A 24,161-nucleotide genomic window follows, 5' to 3' on the forward strand; every position below is an offset into this window, starting at 1 on the left:
CCGGCAGGGGAAGATTGAGACCACCAGCTCATATACCGCCTACCCAAATCGTACCCCAGACCCATTTTTGGACCTTTCTAACCTTTACTGCGCAGAATCGGATATGGTAGGAGAGTATGTTAATGATTTATGGGAAATATTATGATTATGCATGAATACTTAATGAGTATGTATGACTGAGTTTTATATAAGGTGTATGATTTTGAACCATGGTGTGCATCGATCGTGAGAGGACTCACTCACGCACCCGGCCGTCAATAAAGAAGTGTCTGCTTATCTACATCACATTGGTGTCGATAAGTTCTTCATTCCGAGATTTCAGTAACACCACTGCATTTTAAGGCCTGAACGTGACCCTGAAAGGCAGGCAGTATCTCAGTTATACTTGACGTTACCTCTTGAAGCTATTGTGATGACAAAGCAATTAATCGGTATGAAGTTTTGCCATTTCAGACGTCTTTCTTCGCAACACATTGTGCTGGTTTTGGCTGGGGTAGAGTTATTTTTCTGCATAGTAGCTAGTATGGGGCCATGTTTTGGATTTGTGCTGAAGACAGTGTTGATAATACAGGGATGGGGGTTTTACTGCTGAGCAGTGCTCACACTGGATCAAGGCCTCTTCTGCTCGTCACAGCACCTCACCAGTGAGTAGGCTGGGGGTGCACACAGGTTGGAAGGGGACACCGCCGGGACAGCTGACCCCAGCTGACCAAAGGGATATTCCATACGATGCGATGCTCAGCTTATAAAGCTGGGGGAGGAAGAAGGGAGGAGTCATGGTGTTTTGTCTTACCAAGTGATCATTATGCATGATGGAGCCCTGCTGCCCTGGAGATGGCCGAACACCTGCCTGCCAGTGGGAAGTAGCGAATGAATTCCTTGTTTTGCTTTGCTTGTATACGTGGCTCTTTCTTTACTTATCAATCTCAACCCATGAGTTTTCTCACTTTTACTTTTCTGATTCTCTCCCCTGCCCCACGAGGGGGGAGTGAGTGAGTGGCTGTGTGGGGCTTAGTTGCCGGCTGGGGTTGAACCATGACATATATCTACTGGAGTATAAAACATTACCTGAAAAATACTCTGCTCAGTTAACTCTTGCTTCCAAAACTGCTGAAAAACTCTCAGGAGGTGCTCTGTCACTGACATCAGGAAAATCTTTCTGTCTATATCACCTATAACCAAAGTAAAACAGCCACTCTTATCCCACAAAAGTCTAACTCCAGCAAAATCCACAGGAAGGCAGGGCAGGGATACACAGGACCTCATTCCATCCACACCTTTACCATCACAGATGGCCATGTCGCTGTTAGAAAATTAGAAAGCTCCAATTCAAAAGACAGTTACTGTATTTTGAGTAACATTAATACATTTATTTAATTGTAATTTACTTTTCATTCATAAAAAGGACAAAGCACGGTCCTGCTCTACTCATTTGAAAAAAAAAAAAGATAAAAAGTAACTAAAAAAACAGTTCAATATTCATCAGTATCAAATAATAGTAATATCAATTTTCCTGAAATATAAAGAAACAACAAATATGTCTATCTATATAAACTTTAATTAAGAACCTTGCATTTTATAGCAGATGATACATTAGTTAGTTTTATTTGACAACAATTTGAAACTGAAGGTCCCAGTCAAATTTACACAATTATGCGAAACAGAAAAATCTCCAACTACCTGATCAGTATGTAAGACCTACCTCATCTGTGTTGCTGATTTGAAAAAAAGAAGTGGCTTTCCTTCCCAGGTCATATCCATGCAAAAACTAAACAGTTTTGCTTTTTACACCGTGTATTAGAAAAGTAAAAGGCAATCATGCATTTGGCAAAAGATTTAGTTGTGGTTGTAGATTATATAAAAATGAGTCATACTGCAAAAGAACCAAACCAAATGAAACACAATAAAACACTTTTTTTTTTGTTTTTGTACAGAAGGCTTACAGCGTATTAGTTTCTTATGTATGAAGACAGCTCATTTCTCTTTCAAATAATTACACAATTTATGAAACTCAGTAGTGTTTGACACTTTGACATTCCTCTATAGGGAAGTTATCACTTTCACCTATTTAAAAAATTTTCATCTTGTAACAAACAGTTAAAATTAAACTAAAACAGTATTATTGATATTTCTTAATGAAGACTCTACACTTTTACATGTAAATATATAGTACAAAATTATACAAATAAAAGAAGGGGGTGTAAATTATTAATAGACCTATTCTTGCCTCATGTAAATATTATTATTACGGACCTCTACAGTATCAGTTCTAAAAAGATAAAATCTATTTCTAAGTAGCTAGCAAGGTTGTGCTAATAAAATATGATTCAAAGCTTATAATTCTTGAAGCATCAGACATTGCACTATTACTTGAGCCAGCTGATTCAGTATCACTGTGTTTCTTCAACATTCACACTCAAACTAATTCCCAGCACAACATGGAAAATGAAAGGAATGTGCATTTCTTTAACAACTTAAAAAAACCTCAAACAAATCAACAAAAAACCCAACACTGAAACACTCTAGACACAGTCAGAACAAAAACATTCTGTCTCTAATAGAGTTCCCATTTTGCAAAGGCCATAGTAAACATTTAGCTTCGACTAACAGTTGGGATCTGACTTTCATGTACTAACACACAGTTGGATCATTCAGTACTCTGTCAAATAGGGAAACGGTCTCAGAACTTTAAAACTCTTATTTACAACACTATGAACATTAGAATAATATCAAGTTCTTGGAAAAAGCATATAATTCTCCCAAATGTACACCTTCATTACAGGAAGGTAACATCTGGCATCTGCAGCATAAAAAATGTAAATATAATATTTTTTTTTACTGTGCTACTCTGTTTTTGCCATTTATCGTATATCTTTTTCATTTTTTTAATATATTTTAAATCTTTTCACTTTAAAAAATAACATGTTTCCTACCATTTCATGGTCCATTTGGCTGATCTTAACATGGACTCCCTCTCCAAACTCCTCAGTGTTATATTGCTACCTTAATAATAATAATAATAATAATAGTCATAATACTAAATCAAAACCAATACATTACGTCGCTTCCCTGAAAGCTGACATTTGACTCCTAAAATCAGCAACAATGACCATAACAATTTTTCAACAGAACGGTTTTAAGAAAATAATATAGTAAATCATGTGTCAGTGAAGCACAGGTAAATTCCTTTAAGCTAAGCATGCTGTGCACATCTCAGGTGTTCTGATTATATTTAAAATAAAAAATTCCTTGTCACTGATTTTTATTTCAAGTCCTTCAAATTCTATCCAATAGCCTCAAGAAATATAGCTCTAGAAAAATGAAATGTTTTTGCTTTGACTGTCTCTCTAAAAAACAGTAATCCCAATAAATGATGATGGGGCCATTCAAAAATATGCAGTACACAAAACATATAGGATAGTACAGACAGACGTAGTACTCTTACATTTATCACATACAATCAACATTTCAATCTCTATTATATTTCACGATTTGTTATTCAAGTTAAAGCACCTACGTATGGTGATTTTACTTTCACTGTACAGCCTATGTTATTGGGTTTTAACACTGTAACTTGCCCCATTGGACCAAATCATGCAACTGTCACAGATCAGCATAAGTGTTTTATAAGGCATATTGGAACAAGTTAAAAATATTTCTTAGCCTTTCAAAAGTTGATTTACTTCATGAAGGAGTTCCTGGATGCCTCAGTCCTCTTAAAGTTCACAGGAAATTGTAGGGTAATTTACTTTAAAGTGTAATTTATTTGGCTTAGGATGGTGCCACAGAATCAAAAAGAGTTGCGGTCCTCATCTTCAAAAGGAGTCCCTTGTGTTAGGCGGAGGACAAGGTAAACCCAGCTACATTCAGAATCCCGAGCAGGCAAGGACACCCAGGGCAGGCACCACCAGGACCAGGAGCAGAGTCGGCACTCCAGCATCGGCACCTGCATATCAAACAGATAACACCACCACCTCGGTCTTACTTCAGCAATACTGATGGCGGGGGGAGGGGAACAACCCTGAATGCAAGCAAGAATGTGGGGTATGAAGGCTGGAAAACCAGCTGGTGTCCTTCAGCACGGCCCCTACCTGTATGGATAATCTGAAACAGACAAAGAGACTTGCTGCAGTACAGCAGAGAATCCCCTCTTTTGTTCTGCAAGAGGTGTTTATGCAACGTGTTTATACAAGCAGCAAGGCCATTCAGAACTCATCAGCGTATTTTGGTTTGGCCGGTCCAGCAAGCCAGGAGGTTATACCAGGAGGTAAAAGGTCAAAATAAATATTTAAACATGTGAAAACAAAATTAATGGAGTCTTTGAAATGTGACAAAGCAAAGAGACACCTTTAGAAATGTTAATGTTCGTATGATCAGCAATAATCTGAGAGATGTCAAAGAGCCCAGTCCGTCTGCCAGATTACGAAGTCCAGATGGCTGATTTATAGCAGTGTGGCATTTACATCTGTTACAAGTCACAAGGGTCTTTCTTAAACAAATATCTTAAGACAAAAAATATTAACTGACAGCTTACAAACTTTACGTGACTCACTGTGGAAAACAGGCATAAGAGTTGCCATTATGTCAAATGGCTTGTGTTGCCATGGTCCAGCTCCCTGTTAAGAAGCATCTATATGAGAAAATAACCCAGCCAAACTGTGCCTGGCTGTCAGACTTGGAGATGGGCCAAAGGAACTAGAGAACAGGCTATTCTTTCAACCCAGAGAGGGCTCATCTAGGTCAGGATGGTAGTGGGTAGGTGAGCAGTGCAGGACCCAGCTGACTGCTCATCTTGCTGTTGAACACAGTCTAAGGACAGAAGTGCTTGCAGGCGGTGGTGACAGTCCTGAGGAGCTGCTGGAACTGTCTCGCTGGGTGGCTCTCCAGCAGATGGTTGACTAAATGAGGAAAAACCATACTGAAAAAGTAACACGTGAACCAAATGGCACAGATTTCAGCAGGTAGCCCTGTTTTACCTAACAACGGGCACAGTATGACAAATTTCAAGTATTCTTTCATAGAATTTAAAGTCCCAAAAAAAGCATTTACATTTTCTCATCAGACCTCTTGTAAGGACAAGTAAGTCACATTATCTGGTCCAGCACCATGCAGGCTCCCAGAACGACAGATCTGTAGGTTTTGCCTGTTTGCTGCAGAAGTTTCTGCATCTTTCAGTATAAATAAAGAGCTTAATTCTTCATTTTGTGTCTATCTTAAACCTCCTATTAATAATGTACTTTACTAATTTTAAGTTAGCAAAACTGAGGGTGAAAAAAATGCTGGTTTGAAGTGAGAATCTGGCCAAATAAACACCTGTAAGTTACCTTCAAGTGTTTTTTTCTTACACTATTTCCTACCCACAATAACAAGGAGAAAGTAAGAAAACTAGCTGATAACAAAAAAACATTTTTATGAAGTTTGTTGATTAAGTCCAAATAAGAAAACTTCAGAGTTCACCAGCCCATCAGCTAGCTGTGGATAGATGAAAGTGATAGCATTTAGTCTTTTGTGATTCCTATATAACTGCAGAGGTTTTTTTCTCATGGGTTTTTCACAATATGTCTCAATACACTGTGGGTTTGACGTCCTTCAGATCAGCATCCTCTCTGATGTACCATACATGTACTATTTGCAATTCCAAGATGAAAGTTTTGTCCCCCAAAGAAGAAGGATGATCATATACAGTCTTAATTTTCATACTGGGCAGAGCTTCTCCTCTTTGCAGAGTCATTTAATTGAGCCTTCATCTGCAGTCCTTCATGTTCACAGCACTATCTGCTCTTCCCATTTGGCTTTAAACAGCCCCACTCCAAACACCGGCAGCTTTCATGCAGTTGTTCAGAAAGACAGTTGGGAGCACATCCCAAACTAGAGTGCTTGGTCTTCTTTCCTCACAGCTGGCTTATTAGAGTACTTCAATACAATACAGTATTAGGAACTGAATCCTGAGCATTGGTATGGTGGGAATAATCATGTTTCAGTGGATATAAAGAGCATGGGTATGTTCTCACTGGGCAGAGCTGGGTCTAAAGGTACGTTTCATCTCAGTGCTCTCTCTCTAGAGAAGCCGTTAGAGGAGTGTGTGCCCTCCCCACCCCAGGAACAGAAGTATGCTAGTATGCTTATGAGGTGACCAAATGCCACACAACAGGATGTGCCTACTGCTGCACATATGCACTTATGTACAGTTTGTCACCCAGCAAATCACTTAACAAAAAGGGGACCATAAGCCACTGGCAAACAGAAGGCCCGACTTGTTTATTGGGCTTCAGTGGTGAATTTAAGTCTTATTAGAAAGGCAATGTCTCCTGACCCATGGATGAAGCTCTATGCAGACCCCCTCAGGGATATATATTCAGAGGTCAGCCTCCAAGATGAAGACAACTGTTTCTCTTCCCATTTCTACCACAGAAAGTGGAAACGAGTATTTTTAGATGATCCTGGTTTCTGCATTATCTCACCAGGGAGAAAGCCCACAGCATCTGCCAGCAAGCCATGATTTTAGAGCTTTCCCCACAGAATTTATTTCCAATTTCAGCCATATTCCTCCTATTGTCCCCCTTCTTTGTACGTCCACCACCCTACTCCTCCTGACTGTGGTCCTTACTTAAATAAAGTCTTTCTGCTGCTCCACTCTCCTTGCTGTCCCCCATACTAAACTCCACCCTTTTTCTCTTGCTTCTGACACTTCAAAACTCTTCTCTGCTCCTACCCTTTCCTCTACTGCTGTAGGGATGTTTTCTGAAGTCAAGACTTCTTCCTAAGTCCTTTCTGATATCCAAACACTTGGAAAACCAAGACAAGAGACCTATCAATCCTTCTTCATCAGCTCAATTCATCTGTAAAAAGTACATTTCTATGAATAGTACATTTTTCCATAGGAAGTAGTATGTTCACCTCAGTGAGAGCTAAAGTTAAGGAAAATACTGGAAGATTGCTTTTGTAAGTATCTATAAACAGAGGCATTTTATGCTTAAGATGAATATGAATGTACACTCAAATACATCCTCATACATAACAACTGCACATTTCGGCAACTGGGAAAGTATGGGGATATATTTATCTGTAATTTTTAGTGATTTATGAGACATTAATCTTTTCTGTAGTCTTTATCCCTAAAAATCAATGTAGTGGCTCTTAATGAATAATAGCCACAGGAAAAAAAGATAATCCAGATCTCATATTTAAAAATATCCACTGAAAATGTGTTCTGCCTTTGTCAGACCAGGATAACGCAGTTTCAAAGACACAACTAAACTCGTATTTTGAATGCTTCCAATGAAGGCAAACATGAAAAAAACTTTGCTGGGTGAAGCTGAATGATAAGCAAGTATGAGGAAATTTCTATCTGCATGTAACTGTCCTACAAAGAGAAAGGAATAACAAATCTTGCCCTGAGATGTGCCTCACTGGCTCCAGAATTAATAGTTAGAAGCTCACTCCATTACAGCAGTTCTTCACAAGGTTTAGGCACTGCTGCAGAGATGTATATAACAGCTTTCCACAATAGGGCAAATCCTACCCTTAGATAGCACATTAACAGAACATTAGGAGGACAAATACACATTAAACAGATCATCTCCTCTTTTTGCTTGTTAGATTACTGACCTACATGTCAGGAATCATAATTTACTGGAAACACCCTTCACCACTGCATGACAGCCAGTACGCTCCAGCAGCCCATGAATGGAAATTAATGCTAAGTTTTGCCTGAGTGCAGACTACAGATTTAATTCTGTGCAGTAATGCAATTGTGATCTGTCAGTTTTAACAATCTTTAGAAACTAGAGAAACGCCAGATAAAGACTTAATGAATGTGCACAAATAAACACGTGGAGGTAAATTAAAACAGAAGGATTATTAAGCTCCTTCTGAAGTCTGTCCAGGTATGAGCTGGATACATTTAGCACTTAAAGATTCATTCTCCCCTTCAGAGTTATAAAGTGTGATCTCTCCTCTCAACCAGCATCTTGCTTATCCAGTGTGCATGCAATTGCAAACTACACTCATCAAAGCCAAGACCAAAACCTTATCAGTATCACATAACCTAACTACCCCTCGAACACACTCTAATATCCACACATAGTTTATTTCTTTCAAACACACATCTTAAATTTGTTTGTTTTTTTTTCCAACAGCCTGAAGCAAAAGTTGTGAAATCTTGCAGCATTCCCATGGAGGAATTACTACTGTCTGCTATAGAGTTTCTGTAGCTCATATTTTTAAGCCTAGGACTAAAGCATCTACAGAAACATACACTCAGAATGTAGTTAAACATCAAATAGAATTTGTATAGGATGTGTGCAGTTAACAGAACTTTTTTCCTGTCTCCTGTTCTCGCAGCCTTTCTCACAAGTGGTCATTTATTTGAGTAAATTAAGAGAACAACAGCTGGACGGGTTTTCCTTCAGCAAGATCTTTACATATCATTTACCAGGAACTCCTGGTAAAGTCCCACAAATTGACAGCCCTCTATTTGTATTTTAAATTCTTTGTTGCCATTTCAATCACATAAAGTCTAGGATGAAATCTTTTACATTTCTGAATGGAGATCCTAGATTTTACTGACGTCTTGAACAGTATGCAAGTCTTCCAATTATTCTCAAAAGACATGAAATCTATTTAATGCCTAAAAGAAACAGTTCAGACTTTGATGTATTTTCCAAGCCTTTGTAACAAGCTGTTACATCATTATTTTCTTTAAATGTTACTTATCTTTAAGATATGACATTTTTGGCCCTTTTCCCAACATCAGTATCTTTTTATACTGGATTGTAAAAAAAAATAAATATCTATAGAGGCCTGTTTAGAAAACTTACTTCCATCAGATCTGTGAACCTGGAAATTAGTTACTGGTCATCTGTGAAGTTGTCATAGGTGAATAACTTCTCTTTCTCAGTGGGAAAGTGTTTGTCCTGCCAACATATACAAACTACAATCTATTCCTTGGCAAATCATGAGCTGATCCTGTTGTGGCGAAACTCCTTCTCTGCTTTTGCTGTCAGGAAAGATTGTTGAAGAATTAATTTGTATTAAATGACATCAGTTCTCTTAGTTTCCAGGTACTGAACATCAAGGGGGATGCCTACATGACTGTTCTAGTTTGAGGAGGAGCGTGTTTTTAAAGTGAGTATCTCAGCCATCCTTTTTATTAGGGTTTATTTCGCAGGACCGGATTAGAGATAGCGCAAAGAAAAACCTGACATGAACACAGAGTGTGGAGCTGAATACTCAGTGCCACTCTTTCTCTCCACAGATTCACTCCCCTTGTGCTCCACAAATTGTTCAGGTAGATGCAGACTTGCTATCTGAATGATACAGTCGCTGCAACACATTTTGCACGACACAAGTTATCATACATTTAGTAAGAGTAAGGAAAAGAGAAATTTTTCTTACCAGGACTGATATTTTATGTGATTCATAAAGGATTTAAGTTTGTAATGTAAATTTTATAATTTGTATAGAAATGTGTCTGCCTTTGTGTGTGTTTTGCAAAATAGATTTCTTTTTTCTGAATGAATGGCCAAACATCCACCCATTTTCCTGTAAATCATATTCTCCTTTTGGTCCAGGATCCAAGGATCAATCTTCTGTTGGAGCTATCTGGTTTTATATGTCTCCTTTTTATTTTAAGAAAGGTAAATGCAAAGCCTTCTCATATTCTGCTTCTCCTTGCTTCTAACTAAGCTTGTCCACTTCTCTGGAAAAAAGTCAGGCCATCTGAAAATAAAGAAAAAAGTGACTTTTGCCTGCTCCACTTGTTAGTTTCAACATCTGTTAGGTTTCATTAATACCTGTTTTATGAGTATTTTTATATTTACCCAGGTAGAAGAGGAAAGCAGGAATGGAGAAATGGAATTTCTTCAGGCTAAACTACACTGCATAAAAGAAGTGGCTGAGTTTGTAGTTCTGTCAACTAGTTTCTGAAAAGAAAATCCACTTTTCCCAGCTGGAAATACTGTCTTCATAAAAGACTAATGCAAACGAAATAGCTAGTATCAGCTGACATGATTTAAATCCTGTTATCCCTATTAATGGTAAATGGAAAATAACTAAACTAATTAGAATATGCTTATCTTGCATCACTGGCATCACTGCTAAGTCATGGGTCCAACTTTCCCTTGTCTAGGAATACCTTTGTTTGGGCACGAGGAAATTTTCCTCTTACCTCTGCCATAAACCTTTCAAGAAAGGTGCTATGGAGTAATTCACAACCCTGTGAATTACTGTTTTGCAGCAGAGTAGATATATAGGATGGAAATAATGCTGTCATGCATCTGCCCATGCTTTGTGCTGTGTGGTTTGCATCTGTGGAACAGCTTTAAAACTATGATATGATAAAGAAAGAGAACATTAAAAACATATTTGAAGTGTTGCTGATGGTCTGGGTGGTTTGTCCATCCCATGGTTTAGTACGTCTTCTCCTGCTTGAAAATCCATACGCCAGAGCCAAGTAAGCGCGTTGTTTTGTTCTGGCAATGGCACCTGGTGTGCTGGCAGTGTAGGCAGGCAGCAGCAGGGGCTTCTTTTCCATCAACTCCGGCCCTGCTACAGACCTGGGCTGCCAAAATGAAAAGATGCCTTGGACTCTGAGGAAAGTGAGATAATTTTTAGTCCATAGGCTAGTGGGCAACTGTCAATAAATGTAGACTATTTCTGAAATACTTCTTCCCCTTCACATATATTAATGTTCATCACAGATTCTTTTGCACGGAGAGCTAAGTAGAAGATGACAGATAACATTTTTTAAATGTACACTTTTAAAGTAGTATACTCAACAAGTAATAGCAAGAACAACTACGGAGGTCCTCCTGTGACCCAGACAACAGTTGTATTGTACTTTACAAGAATTTTGTGGGTTTCAGGATCACTGCTATGACTTAAAAGGCTTGTCATACCTTTCAGCATCTGCCCTGTCTCTCCAGCTGTGAGCGGTCACTCCAGACAAACTGGCTCACCAGGAATACTGCCAGGCCAAGGAAGGCTGAATCATGTGCTCATCTAGGACGAGGTGCTGACTGCTGGAAACTGCCTGCTGAAGCAGCAGGAGGAGCTCGGAGTGAGTTTCAGCAGCTTGCCCCTATAGAAAAGCTTATCTGTGATTACACTGATTGTCTGGTGGGGCAAAACACTTGGCTGTAAAAGTTCCCACATACATCTATTCTGCATTGCCTCAGAAATTACGGTTTTGGCAGTCATTCAGAGGAATTCAGTCATCCCCTGAGAGAGCCATTGACAAGTTTTTCATCAAAAAGGACTAATTTTTTTAGGGAAAAATGGGAGGCCAGAAAAGGAAGTTTCATTGTAACCCTGAACAGAAGAAAACCAACAGATTTTCTTTGGCCAGCTGGTGTGTCTTGGGATTTCTGAGTGAGGAACCTGCTCTTCCTTGTTCAAGAAAACAGGGGTTTTTGAATGCTTTTACAAATAAATTCACCCCAAGCATACACCAGATGTGTCATTCCTTTTCACTTGCAAATAGTCCACATTTAAACAACCACACAGTGCAATGGGAAAACAGTAGAAACTCTTCAGGTGCAAAATGGTGGTGAATTAATGGAAAAAAAATGGGGAAAAAACCACCCCGCACCATAATTTTGGAATTTCTGAGTTCTTGGGAACAAATGGGGCACATATAATCACTGAGGTACATTAAAAGCCTGTCTTAAAAATCTTCATCTTTCAGCCTGGACGCCTGGCTCACATATCAGATGAAGAAGGATGCCCTCAGCTTCTACAAGAGTAGAAGCACCCAATCTCAACGGGCTGGATGACAGTGCTTGCTTCATGGTAGGGAAAGGCTGCCATCCCTCCACAGCATGTGACAAGACCTGCACAGCATGCACAGTGCAGTGCAGGGCTCACACTCATGAAGCTGATCATGTGTTATACAGTCTTTGCCTATAGGTAAGTCCCATCACCACACAGCCCTTGAGAAAGAGGAAGGTAAACTGGAAGGCAGGCAGTACTCCCAAAACACAGCTTCCCTCCCTCTGCTCCCTGAGTGCAGCAGCACAGCAAGCAAGGAGCAACAGAATCACCCAGGGCTGGGAAGCAACACAGCGAATATGTCACTGATGCAACCAGTGGACTGAGAAGCAGCAAAGAAAATAAGTTATTCCAACAGGCCAGCTCAGCTTAAATTTGGCCTTGCTGTTCAGCAAGCCAGAGAAAATCTTGATTCAGGCATGAAAGTTACTGCATAAAGGAAGAGAGCAAACAGTGCCTAGGAAGTGCCTCCAGAGCAAAATAATGTAATTTTTACTGATAAGGATACACTTTGAAGAACTGGGTAGTGTTAAACCAGAAAGGTCAATACAATTTTCTAAGGTAGCTGGGTAGAAGGTTGTCTGGTAAAGGAGACAGAAAGGAACAGGCAGGATGAAGGATCTTAGAGGGCTGCATAAACAAGAGAAAAGGTACACTGGTTAATACAAAATCTTTACTGGGAATGCTCCGATTTTCCCAGTTCCAAACATGGGTAAAATAAAAGGAGAAACAGATGATGGTAGAAACTAGCAAGAACACATTAAAAAATGAGTAGGGGGTTAGTGTAGAAATTGTTCCTACTCTGATACATTTGTTGGCAACTCCATTTGGCTTTCTAAGAAAGTAATTTTTGGATTGTGAGGACACAGAAAAGGCTGTGATTAGTACTGCGTGCCCCTCCAGCTGAGCACATAATTTTAGTGTCCTGATACAGAAGTACTAACAGCCATTGTAACTGAGTGTAAACACTTCCTTTAAAGCCAGATAAAGCTTTTTACCTCCATAATGTCAGAAAAAGATTTGAAACACCCCATCGCTGGGTTCTATTATTATAGAAAATAACTTAGAAATCCATTAAATAACTGGTTTAGGGAGAGAGAGAAAAAAATCTTCTCATGTAGAAATAAATCAGGGAAACATTTTTTTACAGATAATATCTAAATGAGCCAGCAGTGCCTAAACCCAGCTTTAAACAGCTGATCATCTCTTCAGATGAGTGACTTATGTTGCTGCATCAAATTCCACATTTCATGTATTTCTGCTCAGCTGCATTAAAACATCATGCTGAGTTACAGAATTTAAGCACAGAAAGGATCATTATGTCTTTTAATATATATCCTGCATCATCAAAATATTTCCTCATATACAATATAGTTCAAGTAGTCTTTTACTCAAGTTGTTCCTGCCCTGAGTCCAGGAAGACGGATTTTTCTAAAACACACCTAAAATGGCTCACAGCTTTGATTTAGAAACACCAGAAATTGAAAAGCTAAAAATCAAGCAGATTGTCATGCTTCTGGAGAAGAAATTTATAAACTAACCTAACAGAATTTCTCTCCTGATAAAGTTCTTACTTCAGTCACTCTAAATTAGCTAGAGCCACAAGCACCAAATTTGATACTCTGAAATGTTCACATGAACTTAATTGAAGGATGCTTCTGACAACTCCTCCTTCCTTTCCCACTGGCTTAATATAATTGTGTTGAAGAGGCACAGAAGACAGAACAAGTAGCACTCTTCCAGTGCCTACTTCTAAGAACTCTGTTGTCAACTCATCATCTCTGGCTTCTATGAACAGGGTTTGGAACTCAGTGAAAGTATAATATATGGCACTAATCTTTAAAGGCAAGAACATTTTGACATTGAAGTCTCTCAAGTATTCTGAAAAGGGCACGGAGCATTTCAGTATGGAATAAGATGCACTATTTAATATATCTAAATCTATCTCTCTGTACAAAAAGGGCACAAAATACAAGTATTTGGTATGGTCACTGGCACTCAAAGGTAAGTTCAAGCTAGCAAATATGTGATTTTATCTACTCTTTGTACCTGTAGCAACAAATATATCTATTTATACTTGAATACAAACCTGCCAAATAACCACAGTGCAAAATGTACTTCTAATGAAACATTTATCAGTTTTCAGGAGCACAAAATGTCTCGTTGTACCTGGTTGCACCTGGTTGTCTAGTCTGACCTCCCACTCACATCAGGGCTGTCGCCAAAACTGGATGTTGTCAGCTGCATCTTTGCTTAGCTGAGTCACAGAAATCCCCGAAGCTAAGAACTGCAGACTCCCTCTGGGTAACCTGCTCCAGTGCTGCACTGCGCTCTGGGTGAGGTTCTTCCTGATGTCCAGACTGAACCTCCCAAATTGCAATTTCTGGCCACTGCCCTACATTATATCATCTGCCATCACCAAGACTTTGGATTCAACATCTTTCTAACTGCTGTTAATACAGTTATGTGCTTCTGTTAGATCGCCTCTCTCCACCATGCTAGACCTTGGTGCTTATTAAAGGAACTAGATGCTATGATACTTCCTTAATACTGAACTAAAGAGCTGTGCACCTTCCTTACTACGAGAGTGTTTCTAAAAGTCCCTCAGACGTTGCCACTGAAGTAACTGGAAAACTATCACCGCTGCCTTTGTCAAAGAATCACTGGATTTTGTTCTCTTAAGAGAGAGGCTTTATCAAAAGGTATTTTACAGCAATGTCTAACCTAGGTCTTCTGAATCACTCTCCTTGCTAAGAAGAAAAGGAGTCTGGCTAGGTTAGGTGCATAAACCTGAGAGGTATGAGTATGCCACCACTCCAAGGCACCCATAAAAAGTAACCGCTGAACTGAAAAATACCACAAGGATTTGAATAAGGCAGTTCCACGTCTTGCTACTGAAAATTAAAACACCTAAGAATCGTCATGACTAGAAAGTATTCCTTTCTTTATTCCTTCACCCCTGTGATCATGCCTGCAATCCTGTCTAGATTATTAAGGGGGAAAAAATTAATGAGATGAGTCTTCCAAAGATTACTTTAAATCACTCTAAATGTTATTTGGCTGGCTTTGAATTCTCAAAGCAATTAAAAATACTGTATAAATATAGTTCAATAGTCAAATGTCCTACCAAGAGGTGAAAGCAGAATATGCATTTGCATTAAATTAAATCATTATGCATCAAAGGGATTACACTATTAAAGCAAAACACTAATCTTGGCATTCACTCTATGAGCTATGTGATTTTTTCTGTGATATTCTTTTTTGCTATGTTGCTGCATTTAAGCGTAAGAGAGTTAAATAACAATCTTTTTTCCCCATCTTGTTCTAATGGTAGAGTACAATGAATGTAAAATACCAAGCATTTTATTTTATAAAAGGGAAGGAGTGCAGTGTTCCTGTGTTGGTGTAATAAAAAATCTGAAGGTACCTGTATGATATCTCAATGGTTGGATAAATTAATGAAGAAGTATATTCAGCCAAACTGAATTTGAATGTCAGACCTTTAATTCATTGGTGAATTGATGGTCCTACTGAAATAGTGGCCATCAAAAGCTTGCTGAATTTTTTTTAAAAAGGTATTCCTGATTGCACAGTAAACCAAAATTTATTTCTCTTCTCCTCCTTAAACATTTTTTAAAAGTCAGTCGTTGTTTGCTGGGTAACATCCAGGCTGGTGAGAACAGTAAAGAAAGTTTTTAAGGGTTTATGAAGAACTAATCCTTTATCCATCAGCTAAGTGTTATCCAGGCATTTCATAGTACACTTTCTTGAAGCTGGGAGTATATGATCAGGTTCAGTGAGTCTGATCAAAGGCCCGTTTAGCTCAGGACACTGACTCCAGCGTCTGTAGTATGTGTAGCGGAAAGGAAAAAAAAAATCATGACACGCAGAACATATATTCTTTCCCACTTGTGTCAAAGCTGCTCCTGAGCTACTTTGTAGCTTCTGTTCAGTAGCTCCTGAGTCAAAGGCTGAATAAAGGACTGTTTTAAATTAGGGCTGACAGACCAACCCTCTATTTATAACTTTGCCCTGCACAACATCCTGTCACAAGAAATTCCACAATTTAATTTTGTGCCATGCAGAATAGTATTACTTTGATTGTTTTCAATCTGCTGCCTGCTAATTTTACTGAGTACTGTCATGTGAAGAAAAGTGAATGATCTTTCCCTGCTTACCTCTTACTATTGATCCTGACCTCCTTACTAGCCATCTTTACTTTAGCTAAAGACTCCTTGCCTCTCTCACATGCCTCACCCAGAATTTACTCCATAGCTGTGTCATCCTCAGTGATTTTCTCTATACTTTTATAGTATCTTTTTTAGCATCTTGTAGTATCTTTAGTATTGTTACTTTCTGCGATCTAGCAAGAATATATGTTTTTCATGACAGTCACACCTTCCTATAGCATTCTTGCAAGCTTGGGGATAGCAAGCAAGATCTCCAACACATAACAAGTTACAACATGTAACAGGGTGTATGAAGTTGCCATAGATTTCTTCTTTTGCTAATGTTTAAAGGACTGCAGAGTTCTCATGCCTTCATGTGACTGTGGTACAACCATTAGTGGGGATTTTGCAGGCAGTTCCCAAGCTCACGCAGACAGACATGTGGCAACTCAGACTGAAGATGAAAGCAGGAGGAAGTTACATGGTCCTTTTCAAGCAGAGGCCATTTTTTCTGTTTTCTGATGTATAGCAACTACAGATTCCTGTCTTGTCAGTATTTGCTGCTGAGTAACCTATCCTACTCTTTGTTTTGTGTGATACTATTCTTTTAAACCTCTGTTGTGTTCTAAATCCATGTACACACATGTCCAATTTCTAACTATAAAGCCTGTCAACCACAGTCTTATGGCTAAAAATGAAATTTTGTTTTATTCATGCTTTGTGTGTATCCAGGCTTTCCCATATAAATACACATAAATTACAAAATAAACAGCATTGGTATTATCACAGGATAATGCAGACTGAAAAAACGTAACTAGATAGGAAAACATTTCTGCAGTCTGTCCTACTGTTGAGTTCAAATACAACAAAAAGAGAAGAAACTGAAATGAAGAAGAATATGACTTTTCAAGAAACTGCTTGTTTTACCACTAAATACATTGCAATGTATAGAACTGTCAAATTTTAGTTGTCAAAGTAAGGCTTGGAAAGAGGCAATAAAGATAAATCAGAACTGTGATGAAATGAAGTGTGATGATGAAGGAAAATCAAGAGAAATACTAGAGAATTGAGTATGTTGGTTTAGGCAGACTTATGTACCAGGCTAGAGGGTATTCTGAGTATTTTCTACTTAATTTTTGAGCTGTGAGACAACAGCAAATGCATTATGAAAATGACTGTTCTTTCAGAACAGAGCTCTTTTGGAAACGTATTTTTAGTTTAGTAGAAGCTTTTTGCTACATTCTTGTTATTAAGATGCATAAGTTCCAAAATCAGTAACAGAGGACTGTCATCAGTTAAAGGGCTGTTTTAATCAGCATTCCTTACGATTTTTACCTGTGGTGTTCTTTTTTCTTATTACGACAACTATCTTTGTAACAGATGGACATTCTCAAATTATGATCAAAGGATTTTGATGATACCACATGAAAAGTGAATGATCACCTGATTTACTTGATACAAATATGTGTGATGAATATTATTGTCCCATAATAATAATAATAATAATAATAATAACAATAACAATAATAATAATAATGGTGATGATGACAAATATTTAAGACGTTTGTATGAGTTATTACAGGCAAAAAATTTGCATTTTCCTTTGAAAAAGCTATGCTTCAAAGTAAATACTTTTTCAGAATCCTAGAACATGCCTCTGGCAAATGGCATTCATATGTGTATATATATGTGTGCAGTAAACACAGAGAAGCTGTAATGTTGTTCTCTTGATGTAAGCATATACAATACATAAATTACTCTTTCTCCATGTCACTATTTAAACTGAGACATTAACCTGATTTTCTATTTGAAGATGAAGGTGCATGGTATCTTCCTTTTTCCCCAGTATTTTCCCAAATCAGAAGTTACCCCCTGTCCTCTCCCCCACCCACGGATGAAATTTTAAAATGTGAGAGTCTTTTTCTATTTTGCCCTACTCTGGCACAAATTAATTGCAGAGGCCAGTGCAGTTACACAAGTGAAGTGAGAAAAGAACCAAGCACCACATGGTCTCAGTTCCTACTGATTGCAAGACTGCTTTGATTACATTAATATTAGCATTATGACGAAGCACTGCAATCCAAAAACCATGCAAGAGACAAAAAAGATATCTCAGCCTTTAACAGATTTCAAAGAAAACAGATAAGCCTATTATTAGCCGTTGAAACAGACTCCTTTGGTTAAATAAGTAGTTCCAACCTTTGACTGGTTGTGGTATCTCAAGAATGAATTTTAAATTGTGTAGCTCATTAATTTACTATAATGGGCTTGAAAAATATCCCAAAACCCCTAACTGTACAACAAGCACTGGCCAGTGAAATGTAACAGTTCATGACTGTATTTTACACTGATTATAGCTGTATGCTGAAATGCAGCTCAGCATATCTACAGAAAGTGGTTTTATGATAAACATTTATATTTCAAGATTTTCACTACAAAGAAATGCATGTGAGATGGTTGTGTTTGATAAATTTCCTTGACATAATTCTCAACTAAAACAGTGTACCCTGTAGGAAGCTGACTGGTTATGTGAGAGCAAAGTTACTGCAGGACATTTGCCTCCCTCTTCAGCATGTGACTGGGTTTTCTGTGAGAAAAAGGAAGACGATGAGGAAAACATAAAAGAATGTTTCTCCCCTTAGACAAGGAATTGAGCTAGAAATAACATATTTCTAGTTTCTTTTACATTTGACTTTCAAATGTAAATTTGTTAGTTAAAATGTGCTCTATTTTTAATATCTAAGTTAAGACCTCAGGGCCAGTTAGGGTTCCTGAACTTGTACTGAAACTTAGTTCTGACCTAACTCAGCAAGTGCTAAGAATGGCTCAGAGTACATCTACAACAGGCTGACAGCACGGTAGCCTAGTACTGCAACAGGAGCCGCACAAATCAAGGAAATGCAAAAGGGTGCAATTCATACACTGGAAATGGGGGCCAAAAGACATCTTCTGGTGTTCTCTCTGGCCTCCAGCTGCTGATCCAGAAGACCTGATGTCCCCTGTGGATCACATCATGCCTGCCAGCATTGCATGGATGTCTTTGGTAATCTGGAGCATCTCAAATGCTACAGGCTTTGTTTACATTTCTGTATTACACCCTATGTGACAACTGAGTATAATGGGAGCTTAGACACCTAACTCAGGTGTATTATGTCGATTACTTTGGATCTGATACTCAGTGAACAGCAGGAAAACACTGACCTGGAAGACATCAGTTTTGTAGATGTTCCTCTCTCTTTGGTGCAGCCTTCCAGGCTGCTCAAGATCTGGTCATTCCAACATCCAGGCTATTTTGAACCCCTGCCCTGGTTGATTAATTCTCCCCATTCACTTATGCAGGAAATAAATTTGGTTTGAAAAGTCTGGAATCAGGTGCCTAAAGGTCAAATCAGGCAATAGTCCTGTCTGACTATGATAATGTTTTGCCTTAGCTATTGTTTACATCTCTCTGTAAACATGTAAGTTCCATTTCGGCCAGTTGACCACCTGAGCACAAACTCCTATCAAATTAGATCTTCTCTTCTTTGCAAGTGTCTGAGAAAAATCATCATTACTTAAAAGCTTCTCAACACTTTATCACCCTTTTTGAGCAAATATTCTAAACCCTGTCGCACTACTGGAAAATCTCTTTAAGAATAAAACAGCAGATGTAATTTGGCAGGTGTAGGTGTTTAAAACTACACATCATTCTGCTCTTTGAAAAAAAGCATGGTTTGAGCACAGAAACAGCCTGAAAAGCTTGCCCAATCCTCTGTATATTGTGTTTTCCAAAGAGAATACCCTGTCTTTTGTCTCCTTTTCTAAACTGAGCCCAGGGAATCATCTAGGCCACCAGAGGCACAGTCCCCTTCTGTCTAGCTGGGGTATGGTAGAAGTTGTGGCTGAAACCTTGTCTGCAGTGCGGAAGACAAAGGAATACAAAAATCTTCAAATTAACATTTGAAGAGCGCTGACTCTCCCAGAGGTGCTAACTCTGCACAGGTGCGCTGGGGGCAGGCCTTACTGGCACGACTGACCAGCTGGGCTTCAGCATTGTATTTACATAATGGTTATGCTCCCAGTTTGGGAAGTAACCCATCTGCTGCTACCAAAAGGGTCTTTGCAGCACACTGATGATAGATTATTATATATGTATCATACAAAGATGAACTGAGATATTCCTACAGATAGCAGTTTCTTCAACTTTTTTTCAGCTCATAGAATATGTGAAAAGTGATTCTTCCAGGGCATGATAATATAATGCAATGTATTACAGCTTTGGCAAGGTGGTTGACTTAGTACCCCAAGACATTCTCATAGGAAATGGTACAAACAATTAACAGAGTGTATGCTAAATGGATTAAGAATTCAGTCACTGGCAGATTTCAAAACAGAATTATTGTAGAATGGTCACTGAATTTCAAGTGTAATTCCATTGTGAACATTAGCAGACTAAACACAGTCCGATCATTTTCACTAAAATCAGAAGTACACATCTAAGGAACTGTGTACATGAAAAATGGAAAAGCAGTGAAGAGTGACAACACCACCACATTCATATAGAAACCCAGGCATCACGGAAACAGAAGCCGTTTAAACCAACTATATGTTGTTATAGCCATATGCAAAATTATACACTAAGGAAAAAAGAGATGTGCCACACAGATCAGGATGGGACACTGTATCCTGGAAAGCAAGGATTCCAGAAAGGATTTAGAGCTGCTGGTGAGATGAATACCAATTTATAGCCTAGTGCAAGGAAATAAATGGCTAACGAAAGCCTTTCATGAATAATGCTGGGAGTAGTAAGTGTAGGGAGGCGAGACTATCTCTGCAGACAACAGAGTTGAAACAGTGCATATAGTTATAGTGTCTACATTCCTAAAGAAATTCTCAGAAGTAGGAGAGGTGAAGACAAGAGCTGTCGCAATTATTTAAAACTTGAAGAAAATGTTATCACAGAGAAATTCAAGATGCTCAGTCTGGTTAGCATTTGAACAGTCACTTGAATGACCTATATACATTTCTTAATGGAGAGAAAATATCAGGCACAAAAAGACTTTAATCTATAAAAGAGTATTTTTTTTTCACAGAGTTTTATCTTGTCATTTTATAGAGTTTTAATCTATAAAAAGACAAAAGCTATAAAAAGAAAAAATGGCCAGACCCCAAACCCAGATAAATATAGAGAAAAAAACAGGCAAAAATAGTTAGCAGTGCAGGTGATTAATCATGAGAACAAAGTATCCAGCAAATGACGGATTCTCCACCTTCAGATTCCATCTGATCAAGAGTGCAATAGATGCTTCATACAAACAAAAATGGTGATATCTGTGAGTGCACACTAGGTGATATAAACTGTACATATTGAAAACCAGCAGATCAGAGGTCCACTCCTTTAGGAACGGGCAGCTCCTCTGACAGTACACATATAATATAGCATTGGCATTGCTTTTTTAAAAGGCACGCGTTGCACTGACTGTGTGACAAGAATGCTGTTGATGTTTAATCCTTACTATTCCCCAAGTTCATTTTTTTAATTAAAAAGACAAGAATACAATGCAAGTGTGTATATCATAACCTTGTAAAGACACTGTCCAAGTCCTTGATATTTATTCTTATGTTCTACTTCATACACTGTGGGCTAAGGCAGTACATAAATTACAAAACTAACAGGAAAGAGATGTGCAGACCATGTCTGAGCTCGTATTTGGAGTCAACACAGAGCACAAGTTGAATCAGCCTGAGCCATGTTCCCTTCCCCTCTTCAATAATCACCCTGACCATTCTAAAGTTGAGCATGTTGCATTTCATATTGCTTATTTAACCCTGTGTCACAGCACTTCTCTTCCCTGAAAAGTGGAACTTCTCTACCAATTGGTCTGTGGATCGCTGTGGACTACTCACTTTTCTCAATTACTTTCTTCTGAGTAGCAGCCGACAAAGGAATGACATACAGAGAGAGGCAACTAGTACTAGGATCTGTAGCATTATTGCAAGCTGATGTCTTAAGCCTGCAGCCTGCACCATGTAGGACACCACTAGAAGTGACAGTCTAACTGGGGGCACCAGTAGAAACAGTCTGATGTTTGGAAGGTTGGCAGTGCTTCCAGGACTGAACTAGACTGCTGCTGAAGTGTTCTGTGTGCATTATGAGTCTTCAGAAATAATTTAAGATAAACTCTAGTTCTCAGTGCAGTCACCATTGAAGCGCACCTCTCAAATTTTGGACTGGAATGGTGTGCCCACCTCTGAATAGTGTGCAAGAGGAAAACATGCAGTCCAAGATTTCCAAGGAGTGGGGGAAAGAAGAAGGGATGTTATCTGCTCACCTGAAATTTTTATTTGAGCTACTTCTCCATCTCCTCCTTCACTGTGTGCTCTAACCTCAACAACATATTCACCATCACTGGGGACTGGGACCTCTATTGTATGCTTTCCAGTTGAAAACAACTTGCCTTCATGTTGTCCATCTGGTCTATAAAGTACCTAGAAAAGTCATAGTAAGTATAGTTACTGAAGTGCTACATTTTCATAAAAATACAGTTACATATGTACAGTGTGTCAATGAAAAATTACTAGGTTTTTATTTATACATGAAGCATATATATATATATATCTCAAAACTTAGTGGCCGACTCTACTTTTTCCATTTTTATGTAGAGTGAATCTAGACAGGATGTTTCCTCATTGTTTTCTCCGTTATAAAATTATGCCACCTTTTGAAAAATAATTTCAGTCCTTACATTTGAAGTAATAAGTATTTAAAAGATGGAGGATAATAATTCCGCGTGGCAAAGAGCATCAAATAAAAATCCAAGAACTCAGCTGGGTTTTCTGACATAAAATTTCTTAGCATTTTCATAAATGAAACAAGTATTAATTGTGAATAACTTTGTGAATGGTGTTAAACTCTTGCAAATGCGATGGTATATGTCTTGTGGGAGCTTTAGAAAAGATCCCCATCCCTTCTGGAATCATCTCTGTGAAACAACATCAGCAATTCCCAGGAAGCAGTTCAACTCCTCAAGCAAAATTTGTACATGTAGAACATGATACTAATTTTCTTAAGGCCAAGCAAGCAGAAAAGTTAAACAGGAATTAATTTTTGAAGGTTTCTATACACCCTATAGTTAGTATATACATTTGCTCTAGTTAGACAGTAATTGCATCTAACGATGTTAAACATCCCTTCCCTTCCTCTACCTTCCCAGACTTTAAAGAACTCATGTTCCAGGAACTGTAGCTCCCATGGAGGTGGGAAAGGAAAGCTGGAACAATGCATACTGGTATAAGAAAGAACTATAAAGTGTACACTTTCTTTAAGCATTATTTTTAGCCAGCGGACAATAAATGTAATCATATGGGAAACCAGGTTGCCGCAGTCACTGATCTAAGCTGTCCCATGATATGGCTTGCCACCCAAATGCATTTCAGTCCCTCAGTGTTTTCTCATCATATTGACTAAACCCACTGGCTTTGCCCTAAGCCTACTGGATGTATGTGATCTCCAAGCATGATACCTTCACCTTTAGCATGCAACTATGTTTAAGTCTGATTAGGTACAAAAAAATCAACACAGTCTATAAAATGCACCTCATCTAGCATATACAAAGATAAAATATATTTTTATAGAACATACTTTGTATCCTTCAACTGCAGACTCATTTGACATTGCCTTCACGTGATCCCAGGTGATGATGTACCTTGAACCAGATCTTACAGAACTGATAATTCTGGGACGTTGGCTGGGAGCTGAAAAGCAACATATGCATAATGTGCACATAAATGAGATTTCATAAGCATTCAATGACATTTTTATTAAGACATGTAAAAATGTAAAAAGGGAAATTAAGCTGATTTTATATGATTAAGGGATAGTCTCCTTCCTGGAATGAATTGCTACAGCTCCAGCCAGGCAATTTTGGATGGCTTGTGCAGTGGCTGCCTTGTGGGTTTGCCCTTCTGTGCTGCCAGAATGGAAGTGGCCAACATTACCCTTCACTATGTTGCTGACCATGTATGTTTGCTGGCATGCAGCTATGTTCAGAACCTCCCAGAAATGTGGCTTAAGTCAGATTTATTCATTGAGATTAAATATTAAATTAACCATTTAAAGGCATTTCTATAGCATTTAACTCAGTAGAAAGCAGAGTACCCCATTGCAGAAACCATTAATTATATTTCACACAATAACCTTATAAAATGGAGTCTTACTCAATACAAACGAACCCTGCAGGTACA

General features: G+C 38.5%; 1 protein-coding gene across 1 annotated transcript in view; it reads right to left on the reverse strand.

Moving 5' to 3' along the window:
* Window positions 1-1,344: 1,344 nt before the first annotated feature.
* Window positions 1,345-24,161, reverse strand: part of CNTN1 (contactin 1) — a 244,612-nt gene continuing 221,795 nt past the window's right edge. The window contains exons 23-25 of the mRNA XM_055809008.1: window positions 23,560-23,672; window positions 22,250-22,406; window positions 1,345-3,946 (exon numbers count right to left, since the gene is read on the reverse strand). Coding sequence (XP_055664983.1) covers window positions 3,867-3,946; window positions 22,250-22,406; window positions 23,560-23,672 — 350 coding nt within the window. The 3' untranslated portion in view covers window positions 1,345-3,866. The remainder of the gene's footprint in view (window positions 3,947-22,249; window positions 22,407-23,559; window positions 23,673-24,161) is intronic.

This window comes from Falco peregrinus, chromosome 6 (assembly GCF_023634155.1).
Source record: "Falco peregrinus isolate bFalPer1 chromosome 6, bFalPer1.pri, whole genome shotgun sequence".
Taxonomy (NCBI): Eukaryota; Metazoa; Chordata; class Aves; order Falconiformes; family Falconidae; genus Falco; species Falco peregrinus.